General features: G+C 41.6%; 1 protein-coding gene across 9 annotated transcripts in view; it reads right to left on the minus strand.

Annotated features, from left to right (window-relative positions):
* Window positions 1-1370: 1370 nt before the first annotated feature.
* Window positions 1371-14302, minus strand: part of CADPS2 (calcium dependent secretion activator 2) — a 528181-nt gene continuing 515249 nt past the window's right edge. For 8 of the 9 annotated variants that reach the window (XM_061640133.1, XM_061640131.1, XM_061640132.1 and 5 more), the window contains 2 exons: window positions 10182-10286; window positions 1371-2375 (listed from right to left, as the gene is read on the minus strand). In XM_061640133.1, coding sequence (XP_061496117.1) covers window positions 2205-2375; window positions 10182-10286 — 276 coding nt within the window. In that variant the 3' untranslated portion in view covers window positions 1371-2204. Of the gene's footprint in view, window positions 2376-10181; window positions 10287-12392; window positions 12461-14302 lie in introns of those variants that run through there. The other variant, XM_061640136.1, reaches the window with a different exon arrangement.

Here is a 14302-nt window from a genome sequence, read left to right on the forward strand (position 1 = left end):
ACTGCATCCATTCTCCGTATGGTGCCACTCCACAGCAGTGCACTAAAGCCTTTTGAGCCACATGCTATTTTGATGAATGTGTGAATGTTTTTAATGCGTGACAGACAGCAGAAAATTAAGTGTATATTTTAACCACAAGTACTCTTTCTAGTAATATCACAAATGCAGGAAATGCAAACCTGCCTTTATTAGGAGGGAAACACACCTTCCACTGTGACAGAACCAGTTTAATCAGCTTGCACATTTATAGCTTTAAACGCGACTGAATGTGGGAATTTGAAACAGGTTGTGGGGTCAGCTCCCCCCCTGGAGGCTTCTCTTTCTCTTTATGTACCAAAGTTACAACAAACCACCACCATCACACACCTGCAGGCAATAGCTCCCCTCTCAGCAAAGCTTTTGGCAATGTGTGTTTCTAACCTGCAGTTCTGTCCAGTCACCAGTGAATGAGGACAGACCAGTGTTGGGCCCCTAAATACTGCATGGAGGAAGAATAATGTACTTGGCATGATCACTCAGTGCATCCAGAAGACCTTTGGCATCTCCTGACACCATCTGGGATCAGTGAGGGTTATTCCAAAAGAGAGACCAGAGAAGACAAAGTTAGGCCCAGCACATTTCCTCCCTATCTTGTTAGTGAGGACAGTTTGAAAGAATATTTTATTTGCCCCTTTCCTCCCATTAAATAGCTGTATTTCAAGTTCTTGGAGTGTTCTTGGAAAACGAGGAGTAATTGCCACTTCGAGGAGGAGCCAAGTTCTGTTGAAGTGCAACTTGTTTGCCCTTGTTCTGCACAGTTTACATGAGCGCTTAAAAACAAAACAAAAAGCCCTCTTCAGAGCTTGCTACTTTTCAATCCTTCAAGCCTTTGTGCTCATAGAACAGCTCTGAAGTTGCATGACCTGTCTTTGCAAAGAACCGTCACATAAGCCACCAAGATTCTGAATTGTTTAAGGAATTCATTGGAGTAAAACACTTCACTGCTAAATTAAGGCCAGACATTTAAGGTCAATAGGAACATAAGTAACTCCCTCCCCCAACCCACCCAACTTCTTTGCTCAGTGCTCTTCCAGATTTCTTTGGACCCATTCAAACTGTCATAAATAGACTATGCATTTGATGTATAAAAAAGCCTTTTTGAAAGGAAGAGCATAACCAGAGAATGAAATGCACATATTCCATTAGTTCAACACTTTCCATTTTGTATTTTCAGCAATGTAAGTTTTTTTTTAAAAAAATTACAGGATAGAAACTCAAATAATTCTTCACATAAAGCAGCTTATCAAGTGCTTCACGACTCCAGGAAATTGCACTTTTGTCTTTAACTGCCCGTGCCCCTCCCCCCCTCAGAAATCCCACAATGGAGGTCAAATGATTTTAAATATTGCAAACATCTTTTAATTTTAGAATTTTATACAAATGTGGGCTAGATACAGAAGTGGTCATGACAAAGAAAAGGGTTCTTATTGCCTGCAAGTTTTCACAGAGACATAGAAATACTGAAGGCAAGTTTCCGGACATCTAACAAGATGACAGAGTTTTTGAATTTGAAAAAGAGAAAAGATGCAACACTTAGACTGTAGTTTTGTTTTTCCTGGCAGTCCATAGAGTCTTCCTGCCTTTATACATAGCAAAATCAAACCACTAGGATCCAAGAGTAAGATTTTTTGGGGGTAATGTACTTCACTTATTAATGAAGAAAGAAAAGACGAAAACAACAACAAAACAACAGCAACAAACCATGGAAGATGCAGGTAGGGCTGTAATCCTTGCAAATGACACAGCGTTTGCTTTGAACAATGGGACTGAAAAGTTTCCAAGAATGACTTGCCTGTAGGGTTGTGTGATGTACAACTTTTGCTCTGCACAGGGCATACCACTCTTTGGTGAAATTACAGGAAGAGAGACAGCAGTGCTACAAACATAAAGGGACGAAGCACAAGTGGAGCTCAGGCTCCATGCTGGCATTCTCAAAGTGCGAAGCAAAGCTACATAGAAAAATATGCAAAAACTCCATTGTGTTCAGAATGTCCTTGGCACTAACACCCCCAACGCCCACCCATTTTTATCCCATCTTTCAGAGGATGTTTTCCTCCCTTATGAGTGGGATGAATTTACATTGCAGCATTGGGGCATTAAGGCAAAACAGAAACACAAAGATGATAACAAGTTACGAAACAAACACTTGTGAGAAAAGCAGACAGTCAACCTTCTTCTTCATCACTGTCCTTCATAGTGATGCCTTGAAGTCCGCTCCCATCAGACACGGAGACTGTGGCTTCCTCTACTGTAAGACGGCTGTGGACAGTATCGTACGTTTTACTGTTCAGGGTTCCTTCCAGCACGCCCTGTAACCTAAAGTCTCGATAGGTCTTCTGTAGCAACAAAAGAGTATTTTCAGTATAGGGTTAAGTCTTTCCCCTTTTACCTTCTTAAAACTTTAGTCTAATTAAAGGGCAAATGAAATGAAGGCCTGACTGTGATATAGAAGGGGTTGGGAAAGGATTATGATGGAACAGAGAAGAGTAGATATTAGCCACACTTTGTCAGACCATTGGTCCATCTAGGTCACATGGTCTGCTACAGCTGACAGCAAGTCTCTAGAGCAGCCTTTTCCAACTGGGTACCCTCCAGATGTTCTGGATTACAACTCCTATCAGGTCCAACTAGCACGGGAGTTAGGTTGGGAGTTGTAGACCAGAACAACCAGAGGGTATAGCTTGGCGAAGACTGGTTTAGGGTTTGGGGTGAGGCCTTTACTAGCCTGGCATTTGAGATCCTTTAACTGTAGATGTCAAGATTTGAAGCCAGGACCTTCTAGACAGAAATCATGTGCTATATCATTAGGTTATGGCACCTCATGCTGTGTATATTGGTGGAAGATGGCTGGCTTATAATGATGAGGCCAAGGGGGCCCATTTAGTTCAATGAAAGAGGAAAGGATACCAACCAACCCTGGAGTTCCAGAAGTTGGTGCCAGAGTGTGTGGCTGTGGGTGAGTGAAAGTTATTTAAACATTTTGCTTGTGGTGCTATAAAACCTAAAACTAATTCTCAGTATAATATCTCCCAAAACAAGAGTTCTTTTTCAATGCCTTCTATATTGCGTGTGTGTATCTAAGTAATATACACAACCACACAAGTAGCTACACTCCATAAAAAAGGGAAGAAAACAGTACTCCAGGTACAGGAAAACTTTGGCCCTCCAGATGTTGCTGAACTACAACTCCCATAATCCCTGGCCATGGATCAGCTTGTGGGGGCTAATGGGAGTTGCACTTAAGCAACATCTGGAGAGCAAAAGGTTCCCTATATCTGCAATACTCTTTCAAAAGTAGCATTCTTTCACATACTACCAAAAGAAAGGTATCTAACTCCCATCAAATAATGATTGCATCCAGAATGAGCTGACTGCTAAATGTCATGAGCAACTCTCCGATAGACTATGTGGTTTGGGATGCTTTCTCCTGTCCCTCCATTACCCAGCACCATGTGCTCTCCAAATAAGTTATTTTATTTTATTTAACAAAAATTATATACCACTTAACTCAAATTGAAGACCTCTAAGTGGTTTACTAAAGTCAATCTAATATTCATGCAAAATACCAATAAAAGTAAACATGAAAATCAAGTTACAGTTTTTTAAAAATAAGTAAAACCAGTAATTTCAAAACTGTAGGGTATTTGGAAGAGCAGCAGCTCCAGGAATTACTTACCCTGAGTTGGTACAAATATTTAATTTAATTCACAATGCCATAAGTATAGTTCAGAACTACTGGGTGGTACTCAACACTAGTCCTATTTGGAGTAGATCCATGGAAGTTAATGGACACAACTAACTTAGGTTTATTAATTTCAGGGGTCTGTTCTGAGTAAGGCTAGTGTTGAATACAAGCCACTTTCATATTCTCCTTCAGAAAGAACCCAGTACAGTGCAATTGCCTGGACAGTGGTTCCACCAACAGGACTTGGGCTAATGAAAGACACCAGCTCATTCATCTTGAATGTCACATCATAGGCAGCATTCAATTGTTACATACAGCAAAACACAAAGGTGTTGTGGTGACAGTCATTGGGAACTTATTGTTGATAGTCTCTACTTTTTTGGTTTGATCTGTGGAGTTGGGAGAGAACTACAACTGAATACAAAAAGGCAGCACTTTGTTCTCTTTCACCTTAAATATGAGAATGTTAAAACAGGTGCTTTACAACAGTATCTGACTTCTTAGTGCGGTGCTTTACATTTCCTCAGTGAAAAGTCTTGGATGGTTTACCTCTCCTTTACGTGCATGGCTAGCTGTTTATTCCATACCCAGGACAATATTTTTCATGACCAACTTCATTAAACAACCATCTGAATCTGACTGAGATTCAGTGCCAACAACTGTACAGTCAGTTGAACAACATGTGTTGAATTGTGAATCGTGCATGTGGCAGAGCGCTCAGGCATGCCAGAGATACTGTAAAGTTTAAACTGTCAAAATTCTTCTGAACTGGAAAAAGACTTCAGTTTGATGTATAAACTCTTCAGCTGATCGTGGTGAAGTCTTGATTAATTAAGCTCTTTTCAACTATTTCTGTAGAATTTTTTTCTTTATGTAAAATTAATAAAAACTAATTATAAAAATAATTGTATGAACTGCAACTAACCATTTAATCACACTGTATGTCTTTGCTTAGAGGTATGCACACACACAAATTATACTCAGTGGTGCTTGGCCATTCAAATCACTTAGGAGCTGTGGGATGTGATTTGCTGTAAGCAAAACTGTCTCCTGTCAGTCTCCATTTGTGCAGTGTTTCATTTTTTGCACCTGGTAAGTAGCTGAAGAGATTCAGATAGGCCTTCAAACCACTAAATTACCTCACCAATTGCTAGTTAAGTGGCCTTTTGGGTTTCTATTCTGCGTTATATTAGCCTCAGGGGTCATGTTTATCAGACGCTACCTGTCTGTACAATTTGGCTTATATACCACTCTAGATTTTGCTACAGTGACTTCCATTGTGAAACACAGATTCAGCTATTGTTATTGATTATGGCTAAATACGTTATTCTCTCTGTCCTGTTCCAGATAATTATAAAAGGCACTTTTGCACTGCAAATGAAGGGTACTAGTATATCGTTTTTCTACAGCAAGCATCTAAGCCAGTTTTCTGGGGCTAGAATCATCGAATCGTAGAGTTGGAAGGGGCTTATAAGGCCATCAAGTCCAACCCCCTGCTCAATGTAGGAATCCAAATCAAAGCATTCCTGACAGATGGCTGTCCAGCTGCCTCTTGAATGCCTCCAGTGTCGGAGAGCCCACTACCTCTCTAGGTAATTGGTTCCATTTTCGTATGGCTCTAACAGTTAGGAATTTTTTCCAGATGTTCAGTTGAAATCTGGCATCCTGCAACTTGAGCCTATTATTCCATGTCCTGCACTCTGGGACAATCAAGAAGATATCCCAGCCCTCCTCTGTGTGACAACCTTTCATGTACTTGAAGGGTGCTATCATATCTCCCCTCAGTCTTCTCCAGGCTAAACATGCCTAGTTCTTTCAGGCTGTCCTCATTGGGCTTTGTTTCCAGTTCCCTGATCATCTTTGTTGCCCTCCTCTGAACCTGTTCCAGTTTGTCTGCATCCTTCTTGAAGTGCGGAGACCGGAACTGGATGCTGTACACAAGATGAGGCCTAACCAGTGCTGAATAGAGGAGAACTAATACTTCACGTGATTTGGAAACTATACTTCTGTTAATGCAGCCTAATGTAGTATTTGCCTTTTTTGCAGCCACATCACACTGTTGGCTCATATTCAGCTTGTGATCAACGACAATTCCAAGAACCTTCTCACATGTCGTATTGCTGAGCGAAGTATCTCCCATCTTATAACAGTGCATTTGGTTTCTTTTTCCTAAGTATATAACTTTGCATTTATCCCTGTTCAATTTCATTTTGTTGTTTTCAGCCCAATGCTCCAACCTATCAAGGTCCCTTTGAATTTTGTTTCTGTCTTCCATGGTATTAGCTGTGCCCCGCAAACTTGATAAGCATGCTCTGTACCTCCTCATCCAAGTCATTAATAAAAATGTTGAAGAGCACTGGGCCCAGGAATGAGCCCTGTGGCACCCCACTTGTTATTTCTGCCCAGTTTGAGAAGGAACCATTGATAAGCACTCTTTGAGTACGATTCTGGAGCCAACCGTGGATCCACCTGATAGTTGTTCCATGCAGTCCACATTTAGCTATCTTGCTAATCAGAATATCATGGGGCACTTTGTCAAAAGCTTTGCTGAAGTCGAGATATATTATGTCCACAGCATTCCCACAGTCTACAAGGGAGTTTACCCGATCAAAAAATGAGATAAGATTAGTTTGGCAGGATTTGTTCTTCATAAATCCATGTTGGTTCCTAGTAATCACTGCATTGTTTTCAAGGTGCTTACAGATTGACTGCTTTATAATCTGCTCCAGAGTTTTTCCAGGGATTGACGTTAGGCCGATTGGTCTGTAGTTCCCCGGTTCCTCCTTTTTGCCCTTTTTGAAGATAGGGACAACATTAGCTCTCCTCCAGTCATCCAGCACTTCACCAGTCCTCCATGATTTCACAAAGATAATAGAGAGCGGTTCTGAGAGTTCTTCAGCCAGTTTCTTCAATACTCTAGGATGCAGTTTATCAGGTCCTGCCGATTGGAACTCATTCAAAGTGATTAGGTATTCTTTGACCATTTGTCTATCAATCTCAAGCTCCAATCATGCCCCTTCTACTTCATGTTTCCCGGGAGGATCATAGATCCTCTTTTGGGAGAAGACTGAGCCAAAGTAGGAATTGAGCACTTCTGCCTTTTCTTTGTCATCTGTTATCATTTTGCCATCCTCATTAGCTGTGCCACCATTTCTTTTCTCTGTCTTTTACTTTGGATGTACCTGAAGAAAGCTTTGTTGCTTTTAATATCTCTCACTAACCTCAGCTCATTCTCAGCTTTAGCCTTCCTGATGCCATCCCTGAAATTCTGTGATAGCTTCCTGTACTCTTCCTTTGTGGCCTAGCCTTCTTTCCACTTCCTGTATGTGTCCTTTTTTGTGTTCAGGTCATTTCTAAGCTTTTTGTGAAGCCACACTGGCTTCTTCTGCTGGTTCCCCCCGTTTCCTTGTTGGAATTGCTTGCCATTGCACTTTTAGAATTTCCTTTTTTAGAAACTCCCACCCATCTTGGACTCCTTTTCTCATTAGGGTGGCTTGCCATGGAACCGTACTTACAATTCTTCTGAGTTTATTAAAATCAGCTTTCCTGAAGTCCTGTGTGCAAATATGGCTACTCTCAGCTTTTGCTTCTGTTAAAATCAAGAATTCAAGTATGGTGTGATCGCTTTCCCCCAGAGTTCCAGTAACTACCACTTCATCCACCAAATCATCTCTATTGGTTAGAATCAAGTCCAGGATAGCTGATCCTCTGGTTGCTTCCTCCACTTTCTGTAGGAAAAAGTTATCTCCAACACAAGTCAGAAATTTCTTGGAGGGGCCATGTTTGGCAGAATTTGTCTCCCAACAGATATCGGGATAATTGAAGTCCCCCATTACTACTACATCATGCCTCCTCAAAACATTGGCAATTTGCTTAGCAAAAGTTACATTCTTGTCTTCTCCTTGATTGGGTGGTCAGTAGTAGACTCCAAGCACCATGTTCCTTTTATTACTTGCCCCATTTATTTTAATCCAGATCTTCTCGGTGGAGCTACCAAGCTCATCTTCCTGTATTTTTGTGCAGGGATATATAGTTTCAACATATAGCGTGACTCCACCTCCCTTATTATTCCTTCTGTTCTTTTTGAACAAGTTATATCCTTCAATTGCTGTATTCCAGTCATGGGAGTCATCCCACCAAATTTCAGTTATACCTATCAAGTCGTAATTACCCTCCTATATTAAGAGTTCAAGTTTGTCCTGCTGTTTTCCCATTCTCTGCGCATTAGTATACAGTCATCAAAGACCATGTGATTTATGGCTTGGCTTCCTTACTACATTTTTCTGAGGACTGTTACTGGTCCCTATTAGAGCCAATCTCTCTGTTCCCGTTACTGTGCACAAGCCTTACATCTCCCTCCCTCTTAGGATTACGTTTAAAGCCCTCCTGATGAACTTCTCCATGCTGTGGCCAAACACATTCTTCCCAGTCCTTGTGAGATGCAACCCATCACTTGCCAGCAGTCCCATCATCCAGGAAGCATAGCCTGTGGTCCCAGAATCCAAATCTCTCACGTCAGCACCACCTTCGTAGCCATTCATTCACACGGAGTATTTTTCTTTCCTTTTCTACTCCTCTTCTAAGTACTGGAAGGATGGATGAAACAACTATCTGGGCCCCAAAGTCCTTGAGTTTCCTTCCCAGAGCTTCAAAGTCTGATGTGATTTCTTCATAGCTCCGTTTGGCAGTATCATTTGTTCCTACATGGATAAGGAGAAAGGGATACCTGTCAGTAGGCTTGATGAGAGATGGCAACCGTTCTGTCACATCTCTAATCCGTCCTCCTGGTAGACACATACCTGGCGAGTCCACGGATCTTCTCGGCATACTTGGGTTTCGATCCCACGCAGTAGGGAGTCTCCCACTACTAATACTCTTCTCTTCTTGTTGTGGGGGGTGGTTTCATTGTCCCTGCTTGATTGAGCTTCAGCCTCTTGCTCGTCGTTGCCTGGGTTCTCCTGTAATTCTTCCTCCAGCAGCTGTCCTCCAGTCTCATCCTCAAGTGGTTGAAAGCGGTTCCATAGTTCCACTGGTGAATGGTGTCTTCTAGCTCTTCTGCTCCTGTCACCCTTTCCCACGCCTACTGAATCACTGAGACCAAAAATATAGGATCTAATCCTGCTTTCCCCAATTCCCATCAGCCTTAGCCAGCAACTCCCATGCTTGGCTGGGGCTGATAGAAGTTGTGGTCCAAAACAACTGGAGGCTACAGGCTGAAGAAGGTTGATGTAATCTCATCTCAAGCTTGAACTCATTGGGCTGTCGTCTCTGTCTCCCAATTCTTTTTAAAGAAGTTGTACTTACAAACTGAAGAAATGTAAAATGCTTTGCGTCCTCTTGGGGAAAATTGCTATATTAATACATATGATTATTGGAGTACAAACACATTCACATATGTTGTTAGTGTGCTCCCAAAGCTTTCTGTGGCTGTATGTTTGTTTGTTTTTTGGCTTTATATGAGAATGAGAGGAAGGCAATGGTAAACCACCTCTGAATACTGCTTACCAGGAAAACCCTATTCACAGGGTCGCTGTAAGTCAGAATCAACTAGAAGGCAGTCCATTTTTTCCCATGAGAATGCTAATGTTTTATATGATTATTAATGATATAATGTAGTTAGGTTTATGGTAAAATTGCTTGGTAACAAGTGACTAATACATCTAATAAATACTACTGCTGCTGCTGCTGCAAATATAATAATCAAAACAACTGGCTGGGACAGTCACTGACAACTGCAGGTGCCTGAAACCTAGTGCAGCAGGTTAGCATTTGGTTGATGGAGCCCGACCCATAATTTGGTTTATGCTGTTAAAGTAGATACTAATGCCCTATGAAAACATAATGGGTTAACCATTATGACTGAATAGTTAGGCAGTTGTTAAGGATTGGCCACAAATCAGGATCTGAAGGTCTGGTTTGATGTGAATCATTGTTTGTATTGACCATGATTACATATACACTTATCCAGGGGGACAAGGCTTAGCTTGGCAAGTGAAATAATAGTTTCAGTGTAAGTTAACGATCTTATCCAGGGTTAAGGCAATAGCATGTTAGCACTAATCTTGATTAACATTAACCTGGGTTGGATCCAGAAATATATGATACAACTCTGCTGATACAAAGTTTCATGGTTCCCAGCCACACTACAGCCTCTCTGCCCTCCCCGGAATGGGCATGGTGGGTTGCAGTGGGACAAGGAAATTGGGAGAAATTGGTGGCTTCCTTACACAAACAGAAGAGCCTTTCCGCTCATGCAAGAAATATATGGATCCAAGTCTGTGCCTGCACTGAGCCTAAGTCAAGAACAACAGACAAAGCATCTATTTCCTTCCTGTGGTTACCTCAAAGTATCATTGCAAGTACTCCCTGTGCCAAGTGGCAACCGTTTTTCACCATGAGAGGGCCAGAAGAATTTTTTTTTGCTTCTGTTTTCAATATCAAATTCTAATATATTTACCTTCACTATCTTGATGAGAGTCTTCAGCTGGTAGATATGAAGCTGGAGATCTAATCTATCAGCCAGCCACACACATATGACTTTCATGGAATTACTGTACCATTGCTGAAAAAAAGGAAGCGGCATATATATCTATATATCTATATATCTCAAGACCACCATTATTCATTTAGAAGATTTGGCAATGAGAGGCAAATTGTACACTTTGAAATGATTGCAAACCAGCTCTTGAAGTCAATGATGCCTTAATTCCTGTTAGTAGAATTGCAAGTGTTGTTGCTAGGAAATTGGTTAACTTGACCTGAATTGGGCTTCACATGAATTAGTATTAGCAAAAACTGCTCAGTATCTCTGAGCTGGGCCATATTCAGTTTCACACTTTGCTACTGGTAGGCAAAATGGAGTGTTACATACACACTTGCATGAAATAACTGATTGCTGAAACAGTAGGGGAAAAAGATTATTTACAGATGAAGAAAAAATTGCATGGTTCTGCAAGTTTCATTTAACAAAAAGGGAAATGAAGTCTAATTCATCTGAAGAGCTTCTGATGATGAAATAGAGTTCCTGCAGTTCTCTTACCAAGAGTGTAATGAAAGAGGTAGGGAGGCCCCCATTTTCTGAATGGAGAGATGGAGAAGCACTGGAACTGCAAAACATTGTGTTTCTACCCCAAGATGAAAAAGAGAGTGGTTTAGTGAGATTGCATTTGGAGAGAATTTCCAGCTCAGGGAGCCTTTCTAAAACAAAAAGGGAGATTTAAATCTTTTCCTAATGTAATTTTCTTTTCCTTTACAATAGGGGATATGATACATAAGAGAAACAGTGAGCATGAAGATTCAAGGTGCGCAGCCTGTTGTGAATGGGGTTGAAAGTATGACTGCTGCATGTAGCCAGGACCAAGCAAGCAGAAATCTGGGTTGGACAAAGGTCTTTGGGTGTCTGCCTGAATAAAAATGGCTGCTCCCACCTTATATGCATGTTAGCAGGCCCATAACTGGGGGGAGGTAGGGGGGCTTGTCCACCTAAAATTTTTCTGCCCCCCAATTTTTCCCCCCAAAATAATTACATTACAGTTTTTTCTGTCCTGCCTAATTTTTTGTGTGTCCCCACCAGCTTTTAGGCTGGCTACAGGACTCCATGTTAGGCTGAGCAGTGCAACAATAGCATATTAGATGGTGTAGAGTTGACCAGATATGCTTCCTACTTTGGTTTTTAGTGCCTGTCCTTTACTTCCCTTCCTACCTAAAACTCTTGTCCAGTCCCTCTCTGGACAGCTCAGAAGGCTCTCCATCGTGCCCCTTGGGAAGCAGAGTATACTACCTAGCCAAGGAGCTGCTAAGCTTAATCTGTGCCTCCAAAAGCACAGGCAGTAGTTCTCTTATGTCGCCTAAGCAGGCATCCTGGGAATTTTGGCACTCCAGGTAGGGGCCGACTAGGCCTCTATAGTTGGCAATAATAGATTAAAATGATGCACAATTATGCTTCCAGATATACCAGTGAGCTAATGACAAAGTATAGTCCATCAGAAGGCTTTGCACAATGGTTAGATGTCTGGATATACAGTAGCTTGAACTGGGGATATTTCTGGGAATTGTGTCCCAAAATAGTACTTCTAGACCAGTGCTGAGGAACTGGATCCGGCCGGTGGGCTCCAAAGTAGAAGTAATCCCAGCAGGATTTGCAGTTGGTGCCAAATTTAAATGGTGGTGAATCCAGGTCCTGCTTGCAGAACAATTGGGCGTACATTCTTAAGTTTCTGATTATTCCTCTGCAGCCATAGCTTTACCTGCCTTGTATGATATCTGGTGTGAGGCGAGTGGGCATAGCTGGGGGTGGGGGGTGGAAAAGATCTTGTGAACCAAATTAGGACCCTTGGTGGGTCTAATGTGGCCCACACATCAGAGGTTTCCCATCCCTGTTCTAGACTTTCCACACATAAACATTTTGTAGCCGTACAACTTTTTACAAACATATTTTTCATTTCCCTGATAACAGATATTGTCTCAGCAGGACTAAGCAATTAGTCCTGAATGTTCCACAAACAATGCTGAGATTGTGGTACAACATGAAAATACTTATGCAGGTTGTGGTAATGCAGATTTGTTAAATTAGGGTGTTGAAAAAGTAAAAATGCATTAATTGAAACAGGAAGTCACTGCTTAAAGCTATCTTACATGTTCAATGGGATTGATAGAGATGTGTGTAGCTTGTGTGTTGCACTGAACGCTAGAGAAGCCCGTGTTTCATTTTCAAAAGAAGTTTCCAGTCCTTTGGTCCTACAGATAGATTTAATAGCACAGTGACTTAAATTATTTAAAAGGATCAAAAACAAGGAGGCAAGTCTAGATGTGCTGCCTTTCATCTCTGATCATTTTTGATTGCAGCACATTTTCATATAAACTAATCTCATATATCTTCAGAAGAAAATTCCAGCAATGGTAATGAGGTTTACTTCCAAATCAGTGTTCTTAGGATGGAAGGTGGGCAGGCTGGCCCAATGGTCCTAGTGTGCTAGTGGTTGCTGTGCTGTAGCTGAACCAGTGTGTTATACTGGCATGACACAGCTGTGATCCTATGCACTTATAACAGCAAAAGGGAATGCAAAACAGCACAAGTAAAAATAGAAGAGAACATAGCAACATCAACAGTTAGCCACCCCACATATCATCTCCGCCAATCATGATGCTGTAGACAAAACTACCTCCATGGTACACATAAATGAAAAGTACCACTCAACATAAAGTGATAGCATGGGCACCATGACAGCCTACCAGTTCCACAGGCAATGGATGAGCCTGCTGCCCAGAAGAGCCCACATAGTATCTGGGATAGGCAATGCTTTCAGCTCAAAGCTCTCTGTAGACAAGGTCTCAAATCCCCTGGCAGCCCATACATGGCCAGCAGCCTGGAAGCATCCTCTTGAAAAAAGGACCATAGAAGGAAAGGCTGGCATTGTAATCACAACATCCATGCCAGTGGGTATGAACCCTGCAGCAGAACCTGTGACAGCTCCCCCCCTTCTCCTTTTCCCAGAGGAGGGCTGGAAACTATGACTGTCAGTTTGGATGGCTAATATGCAACCTCCATGTACAAAGTCAGTATGCCACAGAATACCTGTTGCTGGAATGCCACAATAGAAGAGGGGCTACTGCCTTCATGCCCTGTTTGTGGGATCTTCCCCAGAGGCATCTGGTTGGCCACTATGGAAAGCATGAGTGCCGGAACAGATGGACTTTTGATGTGATCCAGCAGGGCTCTTCTTGCATTCTTATGAGTCCTGATGTGGTACCAAAGATTTCATACAGGCCATGGGCATGTAACTGCACACCACACAATTGTATTAGTGTCTGAGTGAGGGGGAAGGGGGGTTCTGTAAGACTGCGGGAAAGAGATACTCCACCAGAGAGAGGGATGTGGGGACACGGGGACACTACAGAATGCAAACTCACAGGAGAAAATCAAAGAGCAAAGCAAAGCGATAAGACCACAAGCCACTAGGGAGGGTGGAGAAATTAGATTCAGTATGCACTGAAAGCTGAATTGACCAAATTCTTACTTTCTGAAACAATATAAGAACCAAAACACAGCCATCCTTCAAAATTCATACTTATCAGAATTTTTTGATGCAGTTCTCCAACCAATATTCACCAACATGCATATTTCAGGGGTAAATGTGCAAAACAATTATTTATTATTATTTAAAATATTTCTATCCCACCCTTCTACCCTATAATAGGGTGCTTAGGGTGGCCTAAAATGAATATTTTAGTGAAAATAACATACAAAAATGGATTACATTAGGAGAAATTGCTTGCAAAATGTGTACACTAGTCAAACGTGCACACAAAGATGTGTTTATTAGGAGAAATTTGCAAGAAAGTACTGAAGAATGTTCATGAGGATTTTTTTTAAAAAAATTGCAAATTGGTGCCAAAATGTGGAGAACTGAATTTAGATTGGAAAAAAGAGAAAATGAGAGAACTGTAATTGATAGATCTTTCCATTCCTAACAGCCGCAGGAGTAGACAAGAGATGCACTTGTATTGGAGACTTCGTAGTCTTCCAGGGACCTAGCTCATGAAATGCTCCAGGGAAGAAAAAGGAGGCAACTCAATATA

The sequence above is a fragment of the Rhineura floridana genome, chromosome 8, assembly GCF_030035675.1.
Source record: "Rhineura floridana isolate rRhiFlo1 chromosome 8, rRhiFlo1.hap2, whole genome shotgun sequence".
NCBI classification, from domain to species: domain Eukaryota; kingdom Metazoa; phylum Chordata; class Lepidosauria; order Squamata; family Rhineuridae; genus Rhineura; species Rhineura floridana.